Source organism: Micrasema longulum, unplaced genomic scaffold (assembly GCF_059751315.1).
Source record: "Micrasema longulum isolate JH-2025_06_02 unplaced genomic scaffold, ASM5975131v1 h1tg001135l, whole genome shotgun sequence".
In the NCBI taxonomy this organism is placed as follows: domain Eukaryota; kingdom Metazoa; phylum Arthropoda; class Insecta; order Trichoptera; family Brachycentridae; genus Micrasema; species Micrasema longulum.
The window spans coordinates 336061-360451 of record NW_028278323.1 but is presented as its reverse complement, the minus strand read 5'-3'; the positions used below and the strand labels follow the sequence as shown (position 1 = coordinate 360451).

Sequence of the window (24391 nt, the reverse complement as noted above, 5' to 3'; positions counted from 1 at the left end):
TGATAGAGAAATAAGTAAATTTTGAAGTAGAGATAATTCTGACATAATTGTCAGTTTTCAATCAGACCGGCTAGATTCACAGATAATGTGGCTAGATTATGCCCTGTTAATATACAGGTTGTTCTTTAAGCCCTGTCACATCCGAAACCACGATGATATCAGTATGAGCAAGAAGACATATTAACACATTTGTTCCGGACGCGTAAAATCGAATAAATTAAAATAATACATTAATTAGAAAGGATCCCCGGTAAATGTATAGAACTGATGGCTGGGCTCTCAATAAAGATAAAATGGTCACTTTCGAGCCTGGCCTCAGTATTACCGGGGAAAAATAGCTAGGTTAAAATGAATAAAATGTACAAAAATATATTATGTAAATGTCATGTTGCGCGCGTCGCGGCTGCCGACGAAATGGCCCGTACGGGCATTGAGCGCCCGTATTTACGCCACCTGCGGCCGGCGGCATGTAGCGAGTGGCGGGGAAAGATTACCCCCACCACTCCGAGGCAGCCGGCGCGGGTGGGATGGCCGACTCACGGAGCCCGACGCGCACCGCTTTATAAGGCGGTCAATTGGAGATATTAAATCAGTTGAGTTCCTAACTCTGAACAGTTCACACGTGTTTTATTCCGTTCTCCGTCCTGTTCGCCTTCCTGCACTTCGCTCTTCGCTCCGCTCTGCCTGCTGACTGCCTTCGCCTCTCTGCACCACTTGGACCGGGTGGAAAGTCCTTTTCAGGGCTATTGAGGTTGACTTGCGGTCGGCGCAGCTGTGCTCCTACCTTCCGACTTTGTCTTTGGCTCTGTCTGGGAGGGCGGCTTCCCACTTACGCCGGGAAGCTTGACTGCGGCAGACGCGGGTGACGAACCGGCGAAACTTTCATCGTGGTAACGCGTACGTTACATTTGGTCCTTCGGAGCTAAGGATCGTCGCCAGTGGTCTCCAGTCTACAACACACCTACAGCATGCCGGTCAACAGATCGCCTGTGTCGACGCGTTCGGGAACGCGTCGAGACGCCGGCACGGAGCACGAAGAGGAGCTTCAGGAGCCCCAACCGGGGTCTGTACGAGCACATCAGGAGGAGCCCCAGCCAGGGCCTTCACACGACTGCCAGGAGGAGCCTCATCAAGGACTTCTGGAGGAACAAAAGGACTCGGACGAGGGATCCGCACCCTCGGAGCGGTCCATCTCATCGGCGACATTTCGCCGACAGATGGAGGAACGCGAGGCGCATCACGAGAGGCAGGTGAGCAGCCTCAACGAGATCATCGCCGCGCTGAAGGCCGCCAACGCGAGAGAGGACGCCAGACGAGACATGGCAACCCCCCTCACGCCCACAATCGAGAGGGACCTCACATCGCACGGGACGTCGGAACCGGCTCACAAGCCGCTGCCGCTGACGTCAGACGCGTCTAGGACCGACGCAGCCCTCAGTACGAGGGAGGCTGCCGCCGCACGCCACGCCGCACGCTACGCCGCTGATCCGGAGGATACCGGAGCGGCGTACATCCAGCAGCCGAGCCACTACGACAGCAGCCGGGCGAGAGACGGGGCCGCTTGGAAGCGCCCTGTCACCGACGCGGAAGCAGCCTTCAGCACAAGGGAGGCCGCCGCCGCACGCCACACCACACGCTACGCCGCTGATCCGGAGGACACCGGAGCGGCGTACATCCATCCACCGAGCCACTACGACAGCGGCCGGGTGAGAGACGGGGCCGCATGGAAGCGCCCTGTCGCCGACACGGAAGCAGCCTTCAGAGCAAGGGAGGCCGCCACCGCACGCTACGCCGCTGATCCGGAGGACACCGGAGCGGCGTACACACTTCCGCCGAGCCACTACGACAGCGGCCGGGTGAGAGACGGGGTGCCACGGAGGCACCCGGTCGCAGAGGCGGACTCCAGGACGAAGGAGGCCGCCAACACACGCTACGCCGCTGATCCGGAGGACACCGGAGCGGCGTACACATTTCCGCCGAGCCACTACGACAGCGGCCGGGTGAGAGACGGGGTGCCACGGAGGCACCCGGTCGCAGAGACGGACTCCAGGATGAAGGAGCCCGCCAACACACGCTACGCCGCTGAGCCGGCCTACGCCGGAGCGACAAACGCACATTTACAAGGCCGCTACAATGAGCGGCATCGGGACAATGAGGCGCCACCTGCACACAGCCGAAGGGAGGACGCCGACGTACGCTACGCCGCCGGGCCAGGCGAGCCCGTAGCGGCACGTACTATACCACTGGGGGGCTACGAGTTTCGTGACCCGGTGAGCGCGTGGGTACAAGAGGGCTACCCACGGAATACATGCCGCCGGGTGCCACCGGCGAGCCTGTGACAAAATACAGACAGCCGCCGGAGTGGCACACGTTCATGGCGAGGCAAACCGGCGCTAGGGATCTACCGCAATTCTCCGGCGACCCGCTAGAATGGCGAATATTTAAGGCGCAATTTGATCAATCGACACAGATGTGCTCCCTTACAAACGCGGAGAACATTCTCCGTCTGCAACGAGCCCTCACAGGACGGGCCAAGGCCACAGTGTCGTCTTTGCTGGTAGATCCCCGAAATGTGCCGGACATTGTGAAGATGTTAGAGGCCGCCTTTGGACACCCGGAGATCGTCGTGGACAGAGTACTGGAGCGGATAAGAAAACTCCCTAAACTGGCCGACAACGCATCCCTGGAGGCCCTGACGGACTACGCGGTCGCGATAAGAAACGTCGTATCGACCGTAGAGGGCCTCGATGGAAGCCACCTCTCCTCCCCGAAGCTTCTGTCCGAGATGACTCAGAAGCTGCCACGAGTCGAGAGGATGATGTGGATTATGTCACGAGCGGATACCGTGAGAAAAGCTACCCCCAGGGATCTGGCACTGTGGCTAGCGAGACTGACCGGTGCAATACCGAATGCGGGTTGCATCGGGATCAGCACGGAACCCGCCCGAGTGGAGAAAAGGCGTACCCAAGAAAGGCACGTGTTTCTCACTCAGGACAAAAAATGCCTGTTCTGCGACATGAGTGGACACGCATTCGGACAATGCCGGAAGTTTCTCCGGAAAACGGTAGAGGAGAGGTGGACAATTGTGCGTGCCAAGTTCGTGTGCTACGGATGCCTGGAACCGGGACACAAAACGACCACCTGTGAAGCGGCGAAGTGCGACGAGTGCCACGGGCGGCATCATCGGTCGCTACACCGCGAGAGAGTGGACAGTACGCCGAACGAGCAAGTCTTATTGACAAGGCGAACGGAAGTCCCAGTGACCTTCAAGGTAGTGCCAGTAACCTTGAAGGGCCCGCGTGGGTCAATGGAGATCCACGCACTACTAGACGAGGGTTCATCGGTAACTCTCCTCGAGGAGGATGTCGCCCGTGCAGTGGGCGCCACCGGGGCCTGCGAGGAGTTGAGACTCATCGGTGCCAGTGGGAACACGGACACGCTACAATCACAGCGTGTATCCGTAATCCTCGTTAAAGGAAACAAAGAATTTGGTGTCCAGGCACAGACGGTGCGGGTCATGGATCTGCCGCACCGCAACCGAAAGAGCACCAAGACACACGGGCCAGGCATCAAGCCGAAGATGTTAATCGGTCTTGATTACGCCACCCTAATGGTATCTACAGGCCCGCCAGTCCTACAAGAGGACGGGCGGCTAACCATCGAGACGGCCCTAGGAGCCGTCACCTACGGCGGGGCTGTGCACCCCGCCTTTGAATTACCCCCAGACGGCCAGGGTGAAAGGGACTTAGCGGAACTGGTAAAGAAGAGCTTCGCCGTTGACTCGCTAGGTGTAACCACCCTGGAACGTTGCCGCGCCGCAGATGTGCGAGCGGCGGAGCTCATGAGCAGCTCAACCACACAACTACCATCCGGACGATGGGAGACCGGTTTACTGTGGGCGAAAGACGGGGATTCTTTGCCCTGCAACCGGCAAGCAGCCATGAAGCGGCTGCACTCCCTGGAAAATAAACTACGGAAGGATCCGATACTGGCGATCGCATATCGCGCCAAGATGGCGGACTACATTGAAAAGGGATACGCCGTCAAACTAAGCCGCGAGGAGGTAGACGCCCACCATTCGCGCAAATGGTACCTGCCCCACTTCGCGGTGACAAACCCCAACAAGCCTGGCAAGATAAGGGTCGTGTTCGACGCCGCCGCCCAGTTCCAGAGGACGGCGTTGAACGACCATCTACTGACGGGACCTGACCTGCTTTCATCCCTCCTCGGAAACGTGATCCGCTTCAGAGAGGGACGAGTAGCCATCGCGGCCGACATACGGGAGATGTTCCTGCGGATAAGAATCCGGGAAGCCGACCAGCAATCGCAGCGGTTCCTATGGCGGACGCAGGACGGGCAGGAGCCCGACACGTTTGTCTTCGCGTCCATGATGTTTGGAGCGAAGTGCTCACCCAGCAGCGCGCAATTCGTGCGAAACACAGTCGCACGAGCACACGCGAAAGAATTTCCCGCCGCAGCAGAGGCGATCGAGCACAATATGTACATGGATGACTACCTAGACGCCACAGACAGCGAAGAAACAGCTGCAAGCCTGGTACGCGATGTTACCCTCGTACTCGGCAATGGCGGGTTCCGGCTCACCGGGTGGGCTTCAAACAAACCAGATGTCCTGGAAGAAGTAAAGGCCGACGACCGGGCCAATACAGCAGTCACCATAGGGGAAGAAGTAATGACGGAGCGGGTCCTCGGGATCGTATGGGATCCCAAGAGCGACCTATTTATATTTCGGCACGGAGCCGAAAGTGCAGCCATCCCGGAGCGACCCACCAAGCGCGGCATGTTGAGCGCCGCCATGAGTATCTTCGACCCAGTAGGCTTCATTGCGTGCCTCACGATACGGGCGAAGATATTGCTGCAAGCCATCTGGAGGACAAACACAGGTTGGGACCAACCGCTGCAACCGGACCACGCCGAAAAGTGGTTGGAATGGTGCGACCTGCTGGCAGCGAACGGCTGTACAATACCGAGATGCTCGCTGCAAGGGCAGAAAGAACCCGTGACACTGCACGTGTTCTGCGACGCGTCAGAGCAGGCATGCTGCACAGTGGCATACTTTGTGGGGGCCGATACCACAAGTTTCGCAATGGCGAAGTGCAAGGTGGCCCCCCTAAAGCCTCTGTCAGTGCCTAGACTAGAACTCCAGGCAGCGCTACTAGCGGCAAGGATGGCCGCCACCATAAAAAAAGAGAGTCGAGCTCTCATCACCCAAACCGTGTTCTGGACGGACTCGAGCACGGTCCTGTGTTGGCTGCGAACCGACCCACTGCGGTACAGCACGTTCGTCGCAAACAGGCTGGGCGAGATTGACGAGCTCACAGACGTACGGGACTGGAAATGGGTCCCCACCAAGGACAACCCAGCCGACATAGGGACCCGCGACAAGGGCCCACCCGACCTTGCGAGGTCGGGACTATGGTTCGGAGGCCCCGGCTTCCTGAGAAAAGGGGAAGCCGACTGGCCGAAAGAGAAGAAGTTACTACAACAACCGGACGAGAAGACGCTGGAGCGGAAACAACCCCGCCACTTCGTGGGCCACATCAGACGGACGGAGGCCCTACCCCAGGTGCAGCGCTTCTCGTCGTGGACCCGACTCGTCAGGGCGACGGCATGGGTGCTGCGATTCATCGCACGATGCCGCCGCCACGAGTCCCTGCCGTCCCCAGGGGGGACCTTTGAACTTCACGCCTCAGAAACACGGGCCGCAGAAATCATGCTGCTGAAGCGGTCCCAGGAGACGGCTTTCGGAGAAGAGCTGGAGCTCCTGAGACGAAAGGCGCCTATCCCGCCGCACAGCCGCCTCCATGCAGCGGCACCCTTCTTAGACGAAGAGGGAGTCATCCGGATGGGAACGCGCATCCAAGCGGCACAGAGCTTCGCAGAGGACTGCAGCGCGCCGCCTATCATGGACGGGACCTGCCCATACACCCGGCTGCTGATCACGCACAGCCACCGGAAGGGTGGCCACCCGGGAGTCGAGAGGACGATCGCCGACCTGAGAGCCAGCTACCTCATCCTGCGACTCCGCGGGGCTGTGAGGAAGATAACACGATGGTGCCCGCTGTGTAAAATGCTGCGCAGCCGGCCCCAACCCCCGCTGATGGGGCAACTGCCTGAGGCCCGACTGGCCTTCAGGACGCCGCCGTTCACGCACTGCGGGCTTGACTTCTTCGGACCGATGATGATCACCAACGGCCGAAGAAAAGAAAAGCGCTATGGGGCACTGTTCACCTGCCTCACCACACGCGCGATCCACCTGGAGCTAGCGTCGTCCCTCGAAAGCGACTCCGCCATAATGGCCATAAGAAGGATGGCCGCCCGCAGAGGCTGCCCACACACGTTATACTCGGACAACGCTACCAACTTCAGGGGAGCGGACAAAGAGCTGAAACAGGCCGTAGACGAGCTCCTGGCGGACCCCAGAATGCTCGCCGAACTTACAGTTCGCAAAATTGAGTGGAAATTCATTCCGCCCTCATCACCTCATATGGGGGGAGCGTGGGAAAGACTCGTGAGATCTGTAAAACGAGCCCTCCACGCAACCCTCAACGAGCAGGCTCCAAGAGAGGAGACCCTCAAAACCATATTGGCTGAAGCAGAGTACACCGTGAACAATCACCCGCTCACGCATGTGTCAACCAAGCCCAACGACGAAGCACCGCTGACCCCGAACCACTTCTTGCTCGGGTCAGCCAACACACAGCCAACTCTGGCATATTATAACAAAAGGGAAGAAGGGGCCTGCCTTCATAAGCAATGGAGGATCGCCCAGAAAATGGCCGACATGTTTTGGCGCCGATGGCTGAGGGAGTATCTTCCCACCTTGGCGCACAGGAAGAAATGGCGCGAGCCCGCGCCTCCAATACAGGTCGGGGACCTCGCGCTCATCATGGACCCAAATCTGCCGCGGAATTCTTGGCCTCGCGGCAGAGTCACCCGTGCAGAACCAGCAGCTGACGGACAAGTACGAGTCGTCGAGGTGCGGACCACCAACGGCACCTACACCAGACCAGCGGTGAAGATCGCCGTACTAATGAAGGAAGAGGAACAACGCGCCCAGCAGGAAAATAGTACAGACTAGCTGCACGGGGGGAGTGTTCCGGACGCGTAAAATCGAATAAATTAAAATAATACATTAATTAGAAAGGATCCCCGGTAAATGTATAGAACTGATGGCTGGGCTCTCAATAAAGATAAAATGGTCACTTTCGAGCCTGGCCTCAGTATTACCGGGGAAAAATAGCTAGGTTAAAATGAATAAAATGTACAAAAATATATTATGTAAATGTCATGTTGCGCGCGTCGCGGCTGCCGACGAAATGGCCCGTACGGGCATTGAGCGCCCGTATTTACGCCACCTGCGGCCGGCGGCATGTAGCGAGTGGCGGGGAAAGATTACCCCCACCACTCCGAGGCAGCCGGCGCGGGTGGGATGGCCGACTCACGGAGCCCGACGCGCACCGCTTTATAAGGCGGTCAATTGGAGATATTAAATCAGTTGAGTTCCTAACTCTGAACAGTTCACACGTGTTTTATTCCGTTCTCCGTCCTGTTCGCCTTCCTGCACTTCGCTCTTCGCTCCGCTCTGCCTGCTGACTGCCTTCGCCTCTCTGCACCACTTGGACCGGGTGGAAAGTCCTTTTCAGGGCTATTGAGGTTGACTTGCGGTCGGCGCAGCTGTGCTCCTACCTTCCGACTTTGTCTTTGGCTCTGTCTGGGAGGGCGGCTTCCCACTTACGCCGGGAAGCTTGACTGCGGCAGACGCGGGTGACGAACCGGCGAAACTTTCATCGTGGTAACGCGTACGTTACAACATTAAAATAAACTTTTAGAACGAATAAAATTTACAAATATAAAATATTAAAAAAAACAAATGGTTGCTTACTTCTGCAAGGGAGAAGCGGGGAGTCTAATACACCGTCAAACACATGGCCACGCCCCCCTCACTTCTTCCCTGCAGAAGTGAGCAACCCTTTTTTTAAAAATATTTTATTTTTAAAAATTACTGCGTTCTAAATATTTTTATTAATATTCTAAAATGTCTTCTTGCTCATACTGACCATCGTGGTTTCGGATGTGACAGGGTTTAAAGAACACCCTGTATTATCTAGCCCTAAAAATATTGCCACTATAAAAAATTAATTATGTTGTTTATTTATCTATTTCAAATAAAACTTATTATTTTTTCTTTTATATATGAACACCTCAATGGGCATAACCCGCATCAAGGCATTCATTTAAATTATTTGTATTATATGTTCTAGTTACAGTAGTTGGTATTTATAATAATATATGTTCATACATACAAACACATAAATGTTTGCATAAATGTTCATATACCCATATAAATAAATAGTAGAATCAATAAGTATAAATAATATATCATATTATTATTGATTGTATTTTTTCCATTTATTTTATTATCTTCCTGACTGTATGCAGTATGCACCGAGATATTAAAAGAGCCGGCTTTGTAATCGCTCGGCAGATAAATACAGACAAAAGTTAAGCATACCGTCTTGGTAATTGTCAAAAGTCATATAAAAATATTTTTCCAGCTAGCATTTTTGCTTGAATTGAGATTTATTGAAGTTTTTAATCGCTTTGAAGTGGCCATTTTTTATCCCAGAAGCCTATTTATTAAAATAAAAATGAGAACTATTTTAAATTGTAATTAAGTAAGGAACGCGGACTAAATTTTCAGGGTCATTCATTGGTAAGATTCGATCATATGACGTCGAGATTGCAAGTCGGTAGAACATACCGGGGTAGATAGAGGTAGTACAGAAGTTGATTATTCCGTCTTGGTATGTACCGATGAAGATAGCCTGTATAATCGCGGCCCAGATACCTAAGTATGTGGTTGAACGTAGTTCTCTACCTTAAAGCTGAAAGGCTGGAAGTAACATTTTTTGCAAAATTGAGTTATGAATGTCATTTTGTTCATATATTCAGATTCTATTAATGATACAAACATTGGAGTCCTCCTGTATACTCGTACCACTACTGAAATAGCTTGTTCTAAAACAGCAGTAGTGCATTAATAATACTCTCCTTTCAACAAAATTCAACGGTTTGCTGGTATTAAAGCAGTGGATACCGAATAAATTCCACAATTTTTATAACAAACTACCTCTGACGCAGCGAGGGATTTTGCACAAGATTAAGTCTTATTGTCATAATCAACCATATTTAACCATTATGTCATTTATTTTTCCGTTAATTTCATTATTTTACTTTACCTTTTTTCATTTATATTACTATTAATATTGACTTATTATTTAATATTAACTTTCAATTACGGTTTTATTGCTATTAATACTCGTATCATCTCATTTAATTTATATTTACGTGTTATTTTCATAAATAATTAATGATTTTATTAACGGCAAGTAATTTAATGGTTTTTGCTTGAAGAAATTTTTATAAGTACAATTTTTAAATTCAATATTCTACATTACTTTTTATACTAAAGTCCGAGGAGGAATTAAGGCGCGGGCCGGACGGTTTGAACAAAAAACATTTAAGTCCCATAGTTATTTGATGGTCCATACTTTCAATATTTTTTTCTGAAATATTCTTATAAAAAACCTATAAATAAATTAAAAAAAACGTCAATATATCGTGTTTTTACTTCGAGAGATACATTTGAAATAGTTTTACAACTTCAAACCGCTCTCCTGAACAATTTACCAAATGTGACTTCCGGCATTTCAGCTTTAATGTACAGAGTTTATTAGTGGCATGAACTTTAAAAGCACCCGCAGATTCGCTAATATTCATTATTAGACCATCTAACGTCAGTCCTCATTTTGATCATGATCATATTGTGAAACTATTAACTTAGGTCAGTTTCAAGACCGATTTCACAAAGGTTACCATCGCCAATTAGGTGTGTTTCATAATGTCCCATAAATCACTATTTTGTTGTAAATTCGATCCAGATTAAATAAGTAAGGCTGTTTTTTTATAAATTGAAACGTCTATTTAGAAAACTCGTTCGTTCAATTGAAATATCATCATCGAACTCCTGTCCGCACTCGATGGTGCATAAGGCGCTGGAATGGTAAAGAAAATGCAGGGTATTTCGATCATTTAAATGTAAAGTAATCAATACATTTTTTTTTCAATTCAATTAATTTTTTTTAAAAATGCATGCATTACAAACAAAAATTTTTATAATTCATATTATAAAAAGACAAAAAAATACATAACGAGACTCTTGTCAAAAAAGTAAGAGAATCCTGCTTCGGAAAACCCCTTCGGATACATGGAACAGATCACCATTCAGAGCGATGTTGTTTAGCATAGCAGTAGCCCTTCCAATAGGCATAACCATCGGCAGGTTGGTCCTGTATATCGGAATATGAAACAATCTATGCTGACGCTGTCTTAGGCTATTATCAGGAACATACAAATCAATGCTCATCATAATCTTAAAATTAACGATCATACCGCGCAACAATCGATAAAAATTTGTAGTTAAATACACATTCGAAAGTGATGGTATTTGAAAGGGGAAGTGAGGTTACTGATTGCATGATCAGTCGAAATCTGGCAGAACCGAATGGCATGTATGACAAGATGTATGAATGTGGAAGAAGCTAGAAATATATTCCAGGATAGACGTGTGTGGCGGTCCATTCTCTCTGCCTACCTCTACGGGGGAATGGCGTGATGGTAGTATAGTAGTAGAACAAAATTTTGAGTTTCTTCAAATTTTTGTAGACAAAATGTGGACTTAACCCCCTAGTTTTTGGTTTAAGGTTTTGGTTCTTCAACTTAACAAAAAATAGCATATGGAAAAATTGTGAATGTTCAAATATAGACAGAATGGTGAATGTCACACGGTGTAAAAAGTGGCCACCTAAATCAGTCAATGACACGTCGTAAGACGCGTTAATGCCTATACTTCTATAATACCTTCTCCGAAATGTTCTTTATGCATAAGAATATATATACTGTCGTGAAGGTGTATAGCGGGATTTGCATGTTAATGTCGTTAAAGTCCTGACGAAGAGACTGGTACGTCTCGAAACCGGTAGACATAAAAAAGTCGGTAACAATTTAAATATTAACTTACATATATGGTGATATCTATTAACGGTATATTTTGAATCAAATGTCACATTTTGGTTATTTGAAAGAAATAATTTATTACGGGGGTCATTTGAATGATCTTCTTGGGAGTTTGAAAGATTATAAATTGATCGGAGTTTTAATTACTGTAATTATATACAAATATGCATTCTTTAAGGTCAAGAATACAATAAATTATTTTCTGTTTTGATCGTGTTTTCGGAAGTAAAATTTATATCAACAATATTTTCAGTCTATCAATTTTTTTGTAGGTAAGAACGGAATTCAACCCCCTTGGGAGTTATAAATATATTATGACAGATATGAAAAACATTTTATAGAAGGGAATGTCGCACCTTTAGGACGAAAACGACTTCACTCAAAAAAAGGTAAAAATGAGTTAAGATCATACAACGACTTCAATGAACATTATCCATCTTTCTGCATTAAAAAAAACGCAACATTCGGTGGGAATAGGCCAAACCGTTACATCGGTCTCTTTATTACTCAGAGAATATGGATTCTGTATTAGTACGGAAGCGGCGCAATTAGTGATGTGTTCACATTGCTTTGTGGAGGATGCAACGCAGACAAACATATAGTGACCGAAAGCCGCTTGAGTCGATTTTATTCCGAAACAAATGGCATGTTTGCTTTATTTTTTTTCAATGTAAAAAACGATCAATTTAGCTTAGTGGTTGTTTCGTCCCGACATGCCGATAATCTTAGTGATTTTTTTAAGTTAATGTAATTTTATTATTTAAACTTTAGATAAACTTAGTGACTTATTTACGTTCATGTCATTTCGTGAATAAATAAAAACATGTGTTTGATGACCTGATCTGACCGAATGAAATCTATGACATTATTTCATTTATCAAAGTGCTTTTGTTTGTTTTTTTTTCAATCTATCAGTGACTCATTAAATAAATGTCGATTATAATTTATTTTTATTACGCTTTTTTTTCATACATTCATAGCTGAAAGCCTTCGGTATAGTTTTTAACTCAAAATTTGGTGCTTACTTCGAAAAATACGAAACAATCGACAAAAGAATACGAAGGTGTTACAATTTACATTCTACTTTTGCAATTTCCCAAAAAGTAGATTTTTTGAGTTGAGTCGTTTTCGTCCTAAAGATGCGATATATAAGTCGAGGCATTTACAGGGCTAATGATTTTACACTGGTTTAAGTGACCACTTTACACACTGTACATCTATCATCCATTCATTCATGCTTGAACATCTATATTCATAGAGCTAAAACCTTTATTGATGCGGGTGACATTTTGTCCTAATTATTTCACTTAAATACTGGGCAACGACTCAAAATATTTTTTTTTATGCTACTTGGACCAGCTGGTTTAATGAAGAATATTTTTGGTCTATCTAAATTTTTGTAGACAAGAACTGGATTTATCCCCCTTGGGAGTTATTGATATTAATGTATAAAATGAATATAGAGGTTCGCACATAGGCAGAACTGTGAATATTTCACATTGTGCTAAATGGCCACTTAAACCAGCAAATGACAGGTCATATTATTTTTTATATTTTTTTATCATATTTGATCATTTTCGTAATATCCTCAGGGGCGCTTTACAAAGTTATTATTCAAATAAATAAATAAATATACTTTTAACTTTTTGAATTTGTTATTTAAGTGAAATATTTTTTTTGGTATGACATGCTACGGATTTATTCAAATGATTTAGAGAACAAGTGGGTTTTAAGATTTTTCTAAAACATCACTTCACTCTCACAGCCTCGCATCTCTGCTGGGAGAGCATTCCATGCCATAGGTCCTGCGACCGCAAATGCGCGTTCACCGAATTCAGTGCGCTGTTTGCGTCGAGGTATAATAACTTTTCCGTTTGAAGTAGGTGTAGCTGATCTAAGCGTAAGACGTCTGTCAGCTAGTTCATCTGCAGAGTTGTGCAGTGACTTATACATAAGCCCACCGAGTTTGTATTCCACCCTCTGTGGAAAACGTAGTCTGTGTAATTCTCGAAAAAGTGAAGTGATATGACTGAGCCTTTTAAATGCCTTGACTTCCATATTTTCTTCTGTAAAATGTTCTTCGTATCTGTTGTAATATATAAATTAAATTTATACGATCGTTTCTACGCGAGAAAACATTAAAACGACCATCAGAAAAAAATACTTTTATTTATAATAAACTACATCACAAATCACGAAACATAAATTAACCAGTAATTTTAGTGTAATGAACTACTGACATGCCATAACCAAGTATCGAAGCTAATACGTTATTGTGTTTCGATGATATTTAACATAGTAAAAAGTTTCTTCAACATCAAGGGGAGCCAGGAAGTATTAATTTATTATGATAATTCAACTAACACCAGAAAACTACAAAATTAAAATAAAAAACGAGTAAATAAAAAAGTATAATATAATGCGAGTAAATAAAAAGTCCCTTTATAGTTTACCGTGCTCTATTATATACAAGAGGGACACAGATAAATCTATAAAAAAAACACTATTTTAAAACGACTATGTAGGAAATAGACCATCACATTAAAACACTTGCGGGATTTAACTCTTTAATATTGTAGCTTAGGATATTGAATATTATCATTTTTTAAATGAAAGTTTTTTATCTTTATTAAATATCTTCAACGCTTATTAAGTAAAAACAATTATTCAAGTTTTTTCTATCTCAAAAAACATATTTACAAGTAATTGATGTACATTTACAAGTAATTGATGTACATTTACAAGTAATTGATGTACATTTACAAGTAATTGATGTACATTTACAAGTAATTGATGTAATTTTTTTTACAATACGATCTATGTATTTTTTTCGAAATCTAACGAATATAATGGCAAACTAGAAAAAAACTATTTGTATCTGAAAAGCCGCGGAAATGTGAGATTTGTATTGGGATACCTTTATGACTGGTTCTTTAAGTGTAATTAAGGGTTGCTAATAAACTTTGTTTTATTTATTGAGTTTGGGGTTGTTTTGTGTTACTCCTTATCATGATCATAATATTTTAATTAAACACTGGTTTGAGTCTACTAATTGCATTTATTTTAAATTTTAAAAACAAATATTCGGACAGTTGTTTCGCTTATTAGAACATTTTCAGACTAATTTGGAGATTAAGTAGACAAAAGGTATGCAGTATCTGCAGTTATACACGTCTAGGTACTTGAACAATAATTGAACGCATCATGATTGGCGTGTACGTGTACGATAGTTAACTGTAACGCATGGTGGTTACTTAATGACAGAGAGTTTTGGTATTTATGCTTGTGTTTTTAATTAATAAATAATATATTTTTAAGGTGCGCATTTATTGACATACATGTGTTGTGAAAAGGATTAATGAATTGATAAAGACATAGATAATTATAGTAATTCTAAAGAGCGCGAGCGCTTTGATTAATACGTAAAATTGTTTAATGGCTTCAGTACTTGATTTAAAAAATAAAACCATAAATTGCATCCCTAGAAGTACACTGTCGTACGTCTAAATATGTTTTGAGTAATGAATGCCATTTAACCGCATTTTTATTCTTACTTTCTCCAAAAACCACTAACTCTTTGTTCTCCAAAGAACACTCACGTATCTCTACGATTTTTTTTTGTGTAAGATATACCACGAATCAAAGTATTCTATGAAATTAATTGAGTTAAGCAATGAGAAGAACGTTGCTGTAATTATGATGCTAGCGTTCTCGTATTTTAATAGTCAAACGATCAAATGCCACAAAAAAATACTGGGCATTATAATGTCATTTTACATTAAGTTACGAGCATGAATAAGTTAAAAAAAAAAAAAAAATTTGCTCTTTTGCAAAATGGCTTTTTTAAACATACCTCAGTGTTTATTCTAGGGGTGCGGAATATATTTATGTACAGGCCATAAAAACGATGAATGACAAAAAAATTAAGTTTTGAGATATAACGTTTAGGAACCTGCTTAATGTAAAATTCCTTTACTGTTTTATATCATCTGTAATGGTCTTCATTCATAATTGATTATTGCTTTATTTCCGGTATTTAACCGACTACCATCTTTTATCTGGTGTGTGTGTTTTTTTTGTTTAATTATCTTGTAAAAAAGGAGAGCTTTTATGTAAAATTACATCAAACAGAAATTTAGATCGTGTAAACTGCCGTCAGATGACATTATTAGTTTGAAACACATAAAAATGCCATCCATTCTTTAAATCCTGTACCCTTTGTGTTACAACGATTTATTTGTAAAAAATAAAAGAAATGCAATTAATGTGCTAAAATCAGTGTTTGATTAAAATATTTTGATTTATAAGGCCATTTAACTTTTCTGAACGGTCGAAAATAAAGATTTAAGGAAATAGTTCTTCGTATGTGAATTTTAAAGTTATTCTGTTTGAAATATCCGTAAAAAGTTCTGCCAGGGATTTTTCTAGTACTGGTGATATTTCGCTGATGAAGACATTAGAGTTTTCGTTCAAAATGCGGTTGGTTGCTTCTCCGAGGATCGGGTCGCCATTAAAAAGGTTGCTGAGGTAAATGTCCCCGCCTCCGACATTCAACTTGATCTTCATCTTGTCGAACTCCAAGTAGTTCTGGCCATCTTTTTTTATCTTGTGTCCCTTCATGGTGACATCGCAGACGTAGTTGGCTGTAAAATAAAATAAAAACATTACGGCATCTATGTAACTTTGGAAACGATATATATAAATACATATGTGTATATATTCAATCTAATTTCGAGGCGAGGACGACCAAAGAAGACGTGACATGATCAGATTAACCAAATTCTTAAGTCTGGTCATGTCAAAAGCAGACAGAACCGAAGGGCATGTATGACAAGATGTCTGAATGCGGAAGAAGCTAGGAATATATGTCAGGATAGACGTGTGTGGCGGTCCATTCTCTCTGCCTGCCCCCACGGGGAAATGGCGTGACGATAGTAGTAGTTATTTTCAGTTCTTAATTATTTCCTTCTTAATTTACCTACAATTAACGATATTTTGAGTTTGAGAAATTGAGACTGGATTCAAGCTCTTGGAGAATTATTAATATTATTACATATTAACAGAGGTGGATAAAATCTTACTTCCTCATTTAGATATAGATTTACAAAGCCAAGGATCTGCCATTAGCTAGTTATGTTTGTAATCTTTTTACATAGAATGCAACAATGTTTAATGTGATATAATTCATTATATTATTTAATCTTGTTAAGTGTCACATTTGCCCAAATCAACTGAAACAGTCAATGATAATTTAAAGCTCTGCAAATTGCTAATATAACTTGGGTTTACGTAGAAGAACGTATGGTGTTTATGGTTAAACCGTTATATATAAAAAATATATTACTTAAGTTTTTATTATCTTATTATTACCTTTCCGCACCCAATTCAAATTTAAATCAATTTGTTTTACCAAAATAACATAACAAATAACAAAATATTTAAGGCGTTGCGTTGTATTGGGACAAAATATCTAACCAGGAACCCTTTGATATTATTAAAGTAAGTCTTCAATAGCCTGAGTGTTTTATTTGCCTCCTATTTCAATTCAATTTCAATTTCAATTTTATTTATTTATTCATATATATGTACATTACAAAATGGAATATCTTAATTCATACATATAGAAATAATTAAAATAATTAGGTAAAATTAGGTATATATAAAAAAAACATAATATCCAAAGAATAATATGTTAAAAAAGTAAGAGAATCTTGTAATGAAAAACTCCCTCAGAGACGTGAAAAATGTCAATGTCCAGAGTGATATTGTTCAACATAGAGATAGCCCTTCCAGCAGGCATAACCATTGGCAGGTTGGTTCTGTATATTGGAATGTGAAACAGTCTATGCTGACGCTGTCTATCCGGAGCATAAAAGCTAATGATCCGCATAATTTCAGGATGTCAATAATACCTCGCAACAATCGAAAGAAGTGTGTTGTTAAATACACATTCCTTCTAGTCTTCAAACTGCTGTAACCAAGCATACCCTGGAGGAACTCAGTGGGATAAAGTTTAAACGTAGTTTCACTGATGTGAAAGATGTCGATCTCCAAAGTGATAATGTTCAGCTGCCTGACTGCTCTTCTAATCGGCATAGCCAGAGACAGGCTGGTTCTGAAAGCTGGGAGGTAAAACAGTCTGTGCTGACGCTGTCGGATATAACCATAGAGAACATAAAAATGGATACTCTCTAAAATGTCTGAGTTCTCGATAAAACCCCTGAAAAAATGGGTCAGTGTGAACCTACTGCTCTAAGTTGCAAACTGTTGGTCCGAAGCATGCCCAAGAGGAATTCAGTTGTATAGAGGTCCGGATAACTGGAACTCTAAAGTTCAAAACTCAAGATATTTCAATCTTACTACTGCGAAAATCTTTGCGACATCCCATCGGTGATGGGTAATAAAGAACTCACACGAGAGGTAGTATCATACATGATAAATATAGTGCACGCAATTAGTAAAATAGACCAAAGTAGGGAACAAAATGCCGAACACTCTTCCAGTGGAACGGAAAGCCGGTTGACAACTGTCAATAGGCCGGCTTCTCCTGAAGAGTTTTAAGTGGTTTCCTCTCCACATGAGCAAATGCTGAGAAGTTCCTGATTGGCCCACATTAGTAAATCCCTCCTGATCCCAACAGTTTAGATAAATTTAAAGAAATTTAATTGCAGAAAAATCCACTTTTGAAATATAAACCTTGTATATTATTAGCAAGGTAATAAAGCAACTCCCATATAAAAAAATCTTACTATTGCAATTCGCACATTGTATGATACGCTGGTCCGCAGCATACTAGAACACTGTTCCATAATTTGGGATTCTTCTGAATCAAATAAATAAGGTTCAAAAGCAATTTTTTTCGATACTTATATCTTCAAAAGAATAATCTATTATTCATTTTTGTGATATCCATAATTATGGGTATTCATAAAAATGCTGGACTACAACACCCTCAAATCTCGTCATCAAATTTTTCTTGATAAACATTCCTATAAGCTGATTTCTGGAAGTATATATTATAATTTGTTTACTGAAAGATATCAGTTTATATGTTCCCAATAAATATACTACAGCAAGATCTCATGCACTGTTTTACACACCCAGAAGCCGTACAAATGCAAGTCAAAATTCACCCACTAATAGGGCAATTCGCCTGCTGAATATGACTTCTGCGATAAACCTAATATGATTTTATTTTTCTGTACATATCGACAGTTTAGCAGCTATCTATTTTCTATTCATTAACTTCTTACTTATATTTACAGTCTGCATTACTTGGATGGATTAAAAAGTCTGTGTAGTAATGCAGACTAAAATTTGTCCAATAAATAACTACCATACTCCCTCTATGTAGACGCCTAAGAATTTAGAAAACAGAGACTAGGACAAAAACGTAAACAGATGGAAGAGTCGAAGGAAAGTAAGTGTTCAAATATAGCAGAATGGTGAATGTTACACAGTGTGTAAAGTGGTCACTTAAATCAGCCAATGACAGGTCATAATCACTGTAAACAAGACTTCTATATTCTGTAAAATGTTCTTTATGTTCGTTGTAATATGTTACGGTGGGATGCCTTTGTAGGATTTTTTGTTTACTATTTTTATTATTAATATGTATTTCATTGCTTTGTTATCATGTTTTATTTTTTTAATAATCTTATTTATCACTTACGTTTATTGTAAAAAAAAAAATATGTATATTAACTGCTCCCTAGGGGGTTGAATTAAGTCCATGTCTACAAAAATTTTGACAAACTCAAAACATTGTTGTAATTATCTTACATTGGGAGAGCGATATGAATCGTAATGTACATATTCCTTGCCTATCTAGCAAGGAAATGTAATGCGGAGATAGATGTAAATGAATATTACATTTTCTTTGAATGTCTTAGTTATGGGTAATATGAATAAATAAATGTAAAGTATGAATAAACTTTATGATTTGCTTAAAATCTCCCAGGGAAAGGTTTTTTGTTATATTTTCATGAGATATCGCTGAAAACTACTTTTCTGTTATGATTTTTGTGAGCAATTGGCGTTGGTAATATAACAGACAAATAACAGATGGCGCTAGCGTGAGTTTTGTGTGAGGGAAATATATATATACAATTAATTATACCTGAATATCATGAGTGAAGAGTGCAATGTTCTGGATCAACATATTAGGTTCTCCAAAACAAAAGCTATTTTCGGTAGAAGTTTGCAAGTTTAGATTTTGTCTAAGGAAAGAGACCTTTGTAGGAGACTGCTGTGAAATATTGCATAGCTTTATTTACAGTTTTGGCGTGTTGTCCAATTGTTTATTGAAATGTTTAACAATATTTGTATTTAACAATATTTTGAGTTTGAACAAATTTTTGTAGACAACGACTGGAATCAACTCCCTGGGGAGCTGTTTATATTAACATATTACAATAGAGATGAAGAACATTTAAGATAAGGTGATATAAAAGTCTAGGCATCTACAGGGCTTATGATCTGTCAATGGCTGGTTTGAGTGGCCACTTTACACGCTGTGTAACATTCAACATTCCACCCATATTTGAACATCTATATTCCTTCAATTCTTTCATCGGTTGATGTTTGTGAAGTAAAAGAGCTGAAACCTTTATTTATGCGGGTGAGATTCATCTAATTGAATTATTTCACCTACATACTAGGCAACGCCTGAAAATGTTATTTTTTCAATTTCTTTACTTCTTCACGGACCAGGTGGATTTATCAACAATATTTTGAGTTTGTCCAAATTTTTGTAGACAAGGACTGGATTTAACTCCCTGGGGAGCTGTTTATATTAACATATTACAACAGAGATTAAGAACATTTAAGAGAAGGTAATATAGAAGTCTAGGCATCTACAGGGCTTATGACCTTGTAAAATGAATATATTAAATTTGATTATGTATTTTGTTTTATGTATAATCCTGAGAGTAATAACCGGTCACTGGCTAATAGAGTCGCCCCTACGGACAAAAACTATTATTTAATTATTAACCAGTGAATAGATATATATCTGTGTTATTAACCAAAAAGTAAGCTACTGCTTACTACAATACAACGGGCCGTATATACTCGGGGCAAGAATTGCTAGCGCAAACCGAAACCACCCGTTTCGCGTTTGTTATTAAACAAGAAACTAAACCAAAAATTTGGAACGCTTCTGTTCTATGCAATAAAGCTTAAGGGCTTATCTAGTAAATTATTATCTGAGGTATAATCTATAAAATTTCTTTCTTTATCTGTCAAGGTTCAAAAGCAGATGAATACACCTTTTTTATTACGAACGAAGTTCAGTGCTACGGTAAATTGGATTTAACAAGTATTTTCGTAAGCGCGCTTAAAGTTAAAGCACTTAATTGAACAGCTAAGCTTCTCGAAAATAGTATATGAAAAAAAGGAACAACTTTGAACTATTTTACAGGTTCTTTCAAATCAATCAATGATACTGTTATGATTTCTGGTTTCCGGGAAGCCATGGTTAGCATCTTTTCATGCGTACGGAGTTTTCTTAATAAATGCCAGCTCAACAAAGTAAAGTTCTTAAACTCAAGTTATTTTAAAATGATAGAACTTTAAGCATATCGATAATACGATCTCTTAAAACAAAAATCTTTAAAAAAAATTGTTTAGCTTGATAGTCTTTTAACAATAAAAAAACACTGATTTTCTTCGCTAACTGTTATTTTCCTCGTATAAAAATATTTTCAGCATGGAAAGAAACGTAAATCATTAATCCTTTTTACCCTTTAGGTGACACTAAATATTCTTATAAAAAACACTTAAATTGGATAGAGATTAACCACGAGAAAACCTATCCCTTTTTAAACATTCTCTTCGTATTTTCCCATCTTTTCATTTATTACGTTTTTTTATCTTCCAGGACCCCGATGTCAATCAGAGTTATCTTCAATTGTCAAGTAATTCTGATGCGAGTTCTTTGCGAGAAATTCGATATTCGTAAATATTTTTTTAAACATCTTAAAGTATAGGTTACTGGCGAAAATGCTTGAATTTTTTTCATATAAATATAATGTACACTTTTTTGTACAAAAAAATCGATTTTATTTTATTGACAGATAACTTCGCACTGTTATCAGAGTTCTGGGCCCCGATTATAATGGGAAGTAACCATTTATCTTATTTTATTTTCAACCATCATCATCATCATTCCTTTTCCACGCCTAATGGTGCATAGGGCACTGTATCGATACACCAATCGCAGTGTATCTCGTGCGAAAACACCCTTTTAAATAAATATTTCATATCAAGCATGTCGGGAATCGAACCCGAGACCTCTTGCATGGCAGGCTTACGCGCTGACCATTAAACCACGTGGCCGACTATCTACAAAGTAAAATTAATCTCTCTGTATGAAAAGCAGAATATGCATACATTCTTCTGAACATGTTCAATTTACCAATGAAGATACTTTAAATGTTCATGCAACTATACTCATTTTCGTACACAAATATCGGTTATTCTTAATAGACAGTCGAAGATAACTCTGTTCACTTCCCATTTTAATCGAGGCCCTGGTGAACGCTTTACTTTGTTCTTATTCGACTCCAGTAACTGGTCTTATTATCTTCAATTCATTTATTTAGATTGTTTGATTGAGTACGACTGTGTTATTGTAGTATCAATAAAGTAAATGAAAAACATACGTAAAGCCTTAATACTCTTTAGTTTTTCGTGCGGTTGATAAGCTTATAATATAAAAAATCAAACACTGATTTAAGTCTACTGAAAACTTTATTTTATTTAAACAAATATGAAAATAAAAAATTCGTGACAATTGTTTCGCCTTGTCTGGGCATTTTCAAACGAATGTAATTAAAGGTTATGCGTTATGCGTACGATATTAATAGATGAATCATTTTACAATTGCATTTATATTTTTATAAATTTTTAAAAATACAAAATTTTATAAAAATATATTTGTGTTGATATCTTCATAATATTTCAATCATGTATTAAAATTAAAAAGAACACCGAACTATTATAATATTATTAATACAATTTCCACAGCATTTATCTAAAGATTTAAAACTATAAAGCTTCATTAATTATCTCACAATACATACATGTATGTCAATAAATATTTACTTTGTTATAAATTTCTTCGAAATTCAAACATAAATACCTACATTCCCCATTACCTACTAAACACTTAGCCTTGCCCTTACTATTGGTTTTTCCCACAATTATGATTTATGTATATACTATAGTTCATAAGATTATTTTTATTTTTATTTAAGTAAATTAACTATATAACTATATAAAGACATACAATTCAACTAATTTTTATATTAGTTTGAAAATGCCCTACCAAGGCGAAACAATTGTCACGAAATTTTTGTTTTTATATTTGTAAAAATAAAATAAAGTGTTCAGTAGACTTGAATCAGTGATAATTTTTTATATTGTAAGTTTACATATGGAGTTCTACAAAATAAACACCATATCAATCAATAGTTAATAAGCGTTTACTAATTTATATATTTATTTTACTAGGTAAACAAACAGCATAATATACAAATTATATTAATAGTTTTTATGTATTATTAGTGTAGGACACCTATGCGCACGCCATAAAAATTGTTTACATCAAAGACATAATTATTCAAACTATGTTAAATAAAACAAATTTAGAAAATCAGAAATTCAATTAAAATGAAATAGTGCTTCTTTCAATACTTCTATGACTTTAGACATAAAATTACGTTCATGGTCATGAAAATTACAACCTCAGTACATCCACAGTTATATTGCACGCATATTCTAGGTGTTGTAGATTGTTTACGTTGTACATTTTCTATAAATTGATAGATTATGAAGCTTAGAATTAGATTTTTTATCAGTTAATACAAATACAATGTATGTATTGTGTGTATTTCCGGTAAATAAAAGTGCATTTATCGAGTTTTCTGTTTTCCCGGCGAATTTCACAATACGAAACTGCCAGGATACAAAACGATTCTGCATGTGATGGTCACTGGTCATTTCTACGAAGTAAAGCAGGTATTAAAAATAGTATTTACTATGCGCTGGTGAATATCTAAACTAAACTATCGTAGAATGCAATGTTTGTATATCGTATGCATACATAGAATCCACATTCCAAGAGAATCAAATCGATCACTACCAGGTAATGTGAAGAAACGCGCGGTTTGGCTAAATTTATTTCTCTAATTTTAAATGTCTTTTTATAATCATAGAAAGTTTAATCGGAAAGTATACTTCGAAATATATTTTATATATATGTACCTATTACCTATGGATTCGAATCGTGACGCAATCGTTGCTGTTAACATTTTCTTAATTTTATATTATTTGATGGCTGGAGCCTTATGCTAGAAAGATGTGACATTTTGTCACCCACTCGACAATAATAGTTGATTGGGCATCTCGATTTCTTTGTCATAATGCTATTCTTGAAAATCCTCCGACAATTTAATTACAAAGATAAATGAGAAAGTGGCAACCCTAACAAATCAGTATTTATCTATGGCTCTCCTGCCACACGTAAACCTTTATTGTTTCTTGTCAGACTTCTTCCGTTGAATATTTTGTATATGGAATATTATTTAAAAATAAGGTTTTACTTAGAAACTGCAACATTTATCATTATTATCTGTCTTTGATATAACACACATCTACATGTTATTAGATCATTTTGATTTAAATAATTATAAAAAACATATTGTATAATATCTATCTCAAATACGTATTTTGACATTGACAACCGATAAAATAATTTTGAAATCATGTTTCTAGTGAAACTTCATTTGATAATGGATTAAAAATAAGTACAGTTATATTTGTTGCACATTTGTTGATACGCCATCATCATAACATTGATCAGTGTTGTAAATTTTAAGTTAAAATACAACAAAAATACCCACTCGTCATTCAAACATGAATGCCGAGCGTTTTACAAAAAGGAAATTTGACAGCTGAAGTTTCGATGTCGCATTCGACTGTCAATGTCGACTGCTTTGTGGCACTCGAGAAAAAGTCGATTGGTTTTCAATCGACTGCATTCGTATGGGTGGTTCAAGAATGCTGTCACTCGTCGAATTACGGAAGTCGCATACGATTCTAAAGACGAATGAGTCCAGCATTAGACCTTTGGGTGCTCTGTGCTGTAATTCACTGCTGCAGTTGGGCCTCCTGCTCTGTTGTGGTGGAAAATAAACCATAAAATACTACAATTATCTGCTGAAGGATTTTCTAAGAGGTCTCGCAAAGAATGAGACTCCGAAAAGCACTTTCGACCTTCTCAATAATCATC

At 40.2% G+C, this 24391-nt stretch overlaps 2 protein-coding genes across 2 annotated transcripts in view; one reads left to right on the top strand and one right to left on the bottom strand.

The window, feature by feature from the left end:
* Positions 1–968: 968 nt before the first annotated feature.
* On the top strand, positions 969–7099 carry LOC148276864 (uncharacterized). Its single transcript, XM_088233638.1, has 3 exons — positions 969–1437; positions 2038–2270; positions 2471–7099. The coding sequence occupies exons 1-3, from the start codon at positions 969–971 to the stop codon at positions 7097–7099; spliced, it is 5331 nt and encodes a 1776-aa protein (XP_088089764.1).
* A 7036-nt stretch (positions 7100–14135) lies between these two features.
* LOC148276863 (protein takeout-like) overlaps positions 14136–24391 on the bottom strand; it is a 28804-nt gene continuing 18548 nt past the window's right edge. The window contains exon 5 of the mRNA XM_088233635.1: positions 14136–15740. Coding sequence (XP_088089761.1) covers positions 15442–15740 — 299 coding nt within the window. The 3' untranslated portion in view covers positions 14136–15441. The remainder of the gene's footprint in view (positions 15741–24391) is intronic.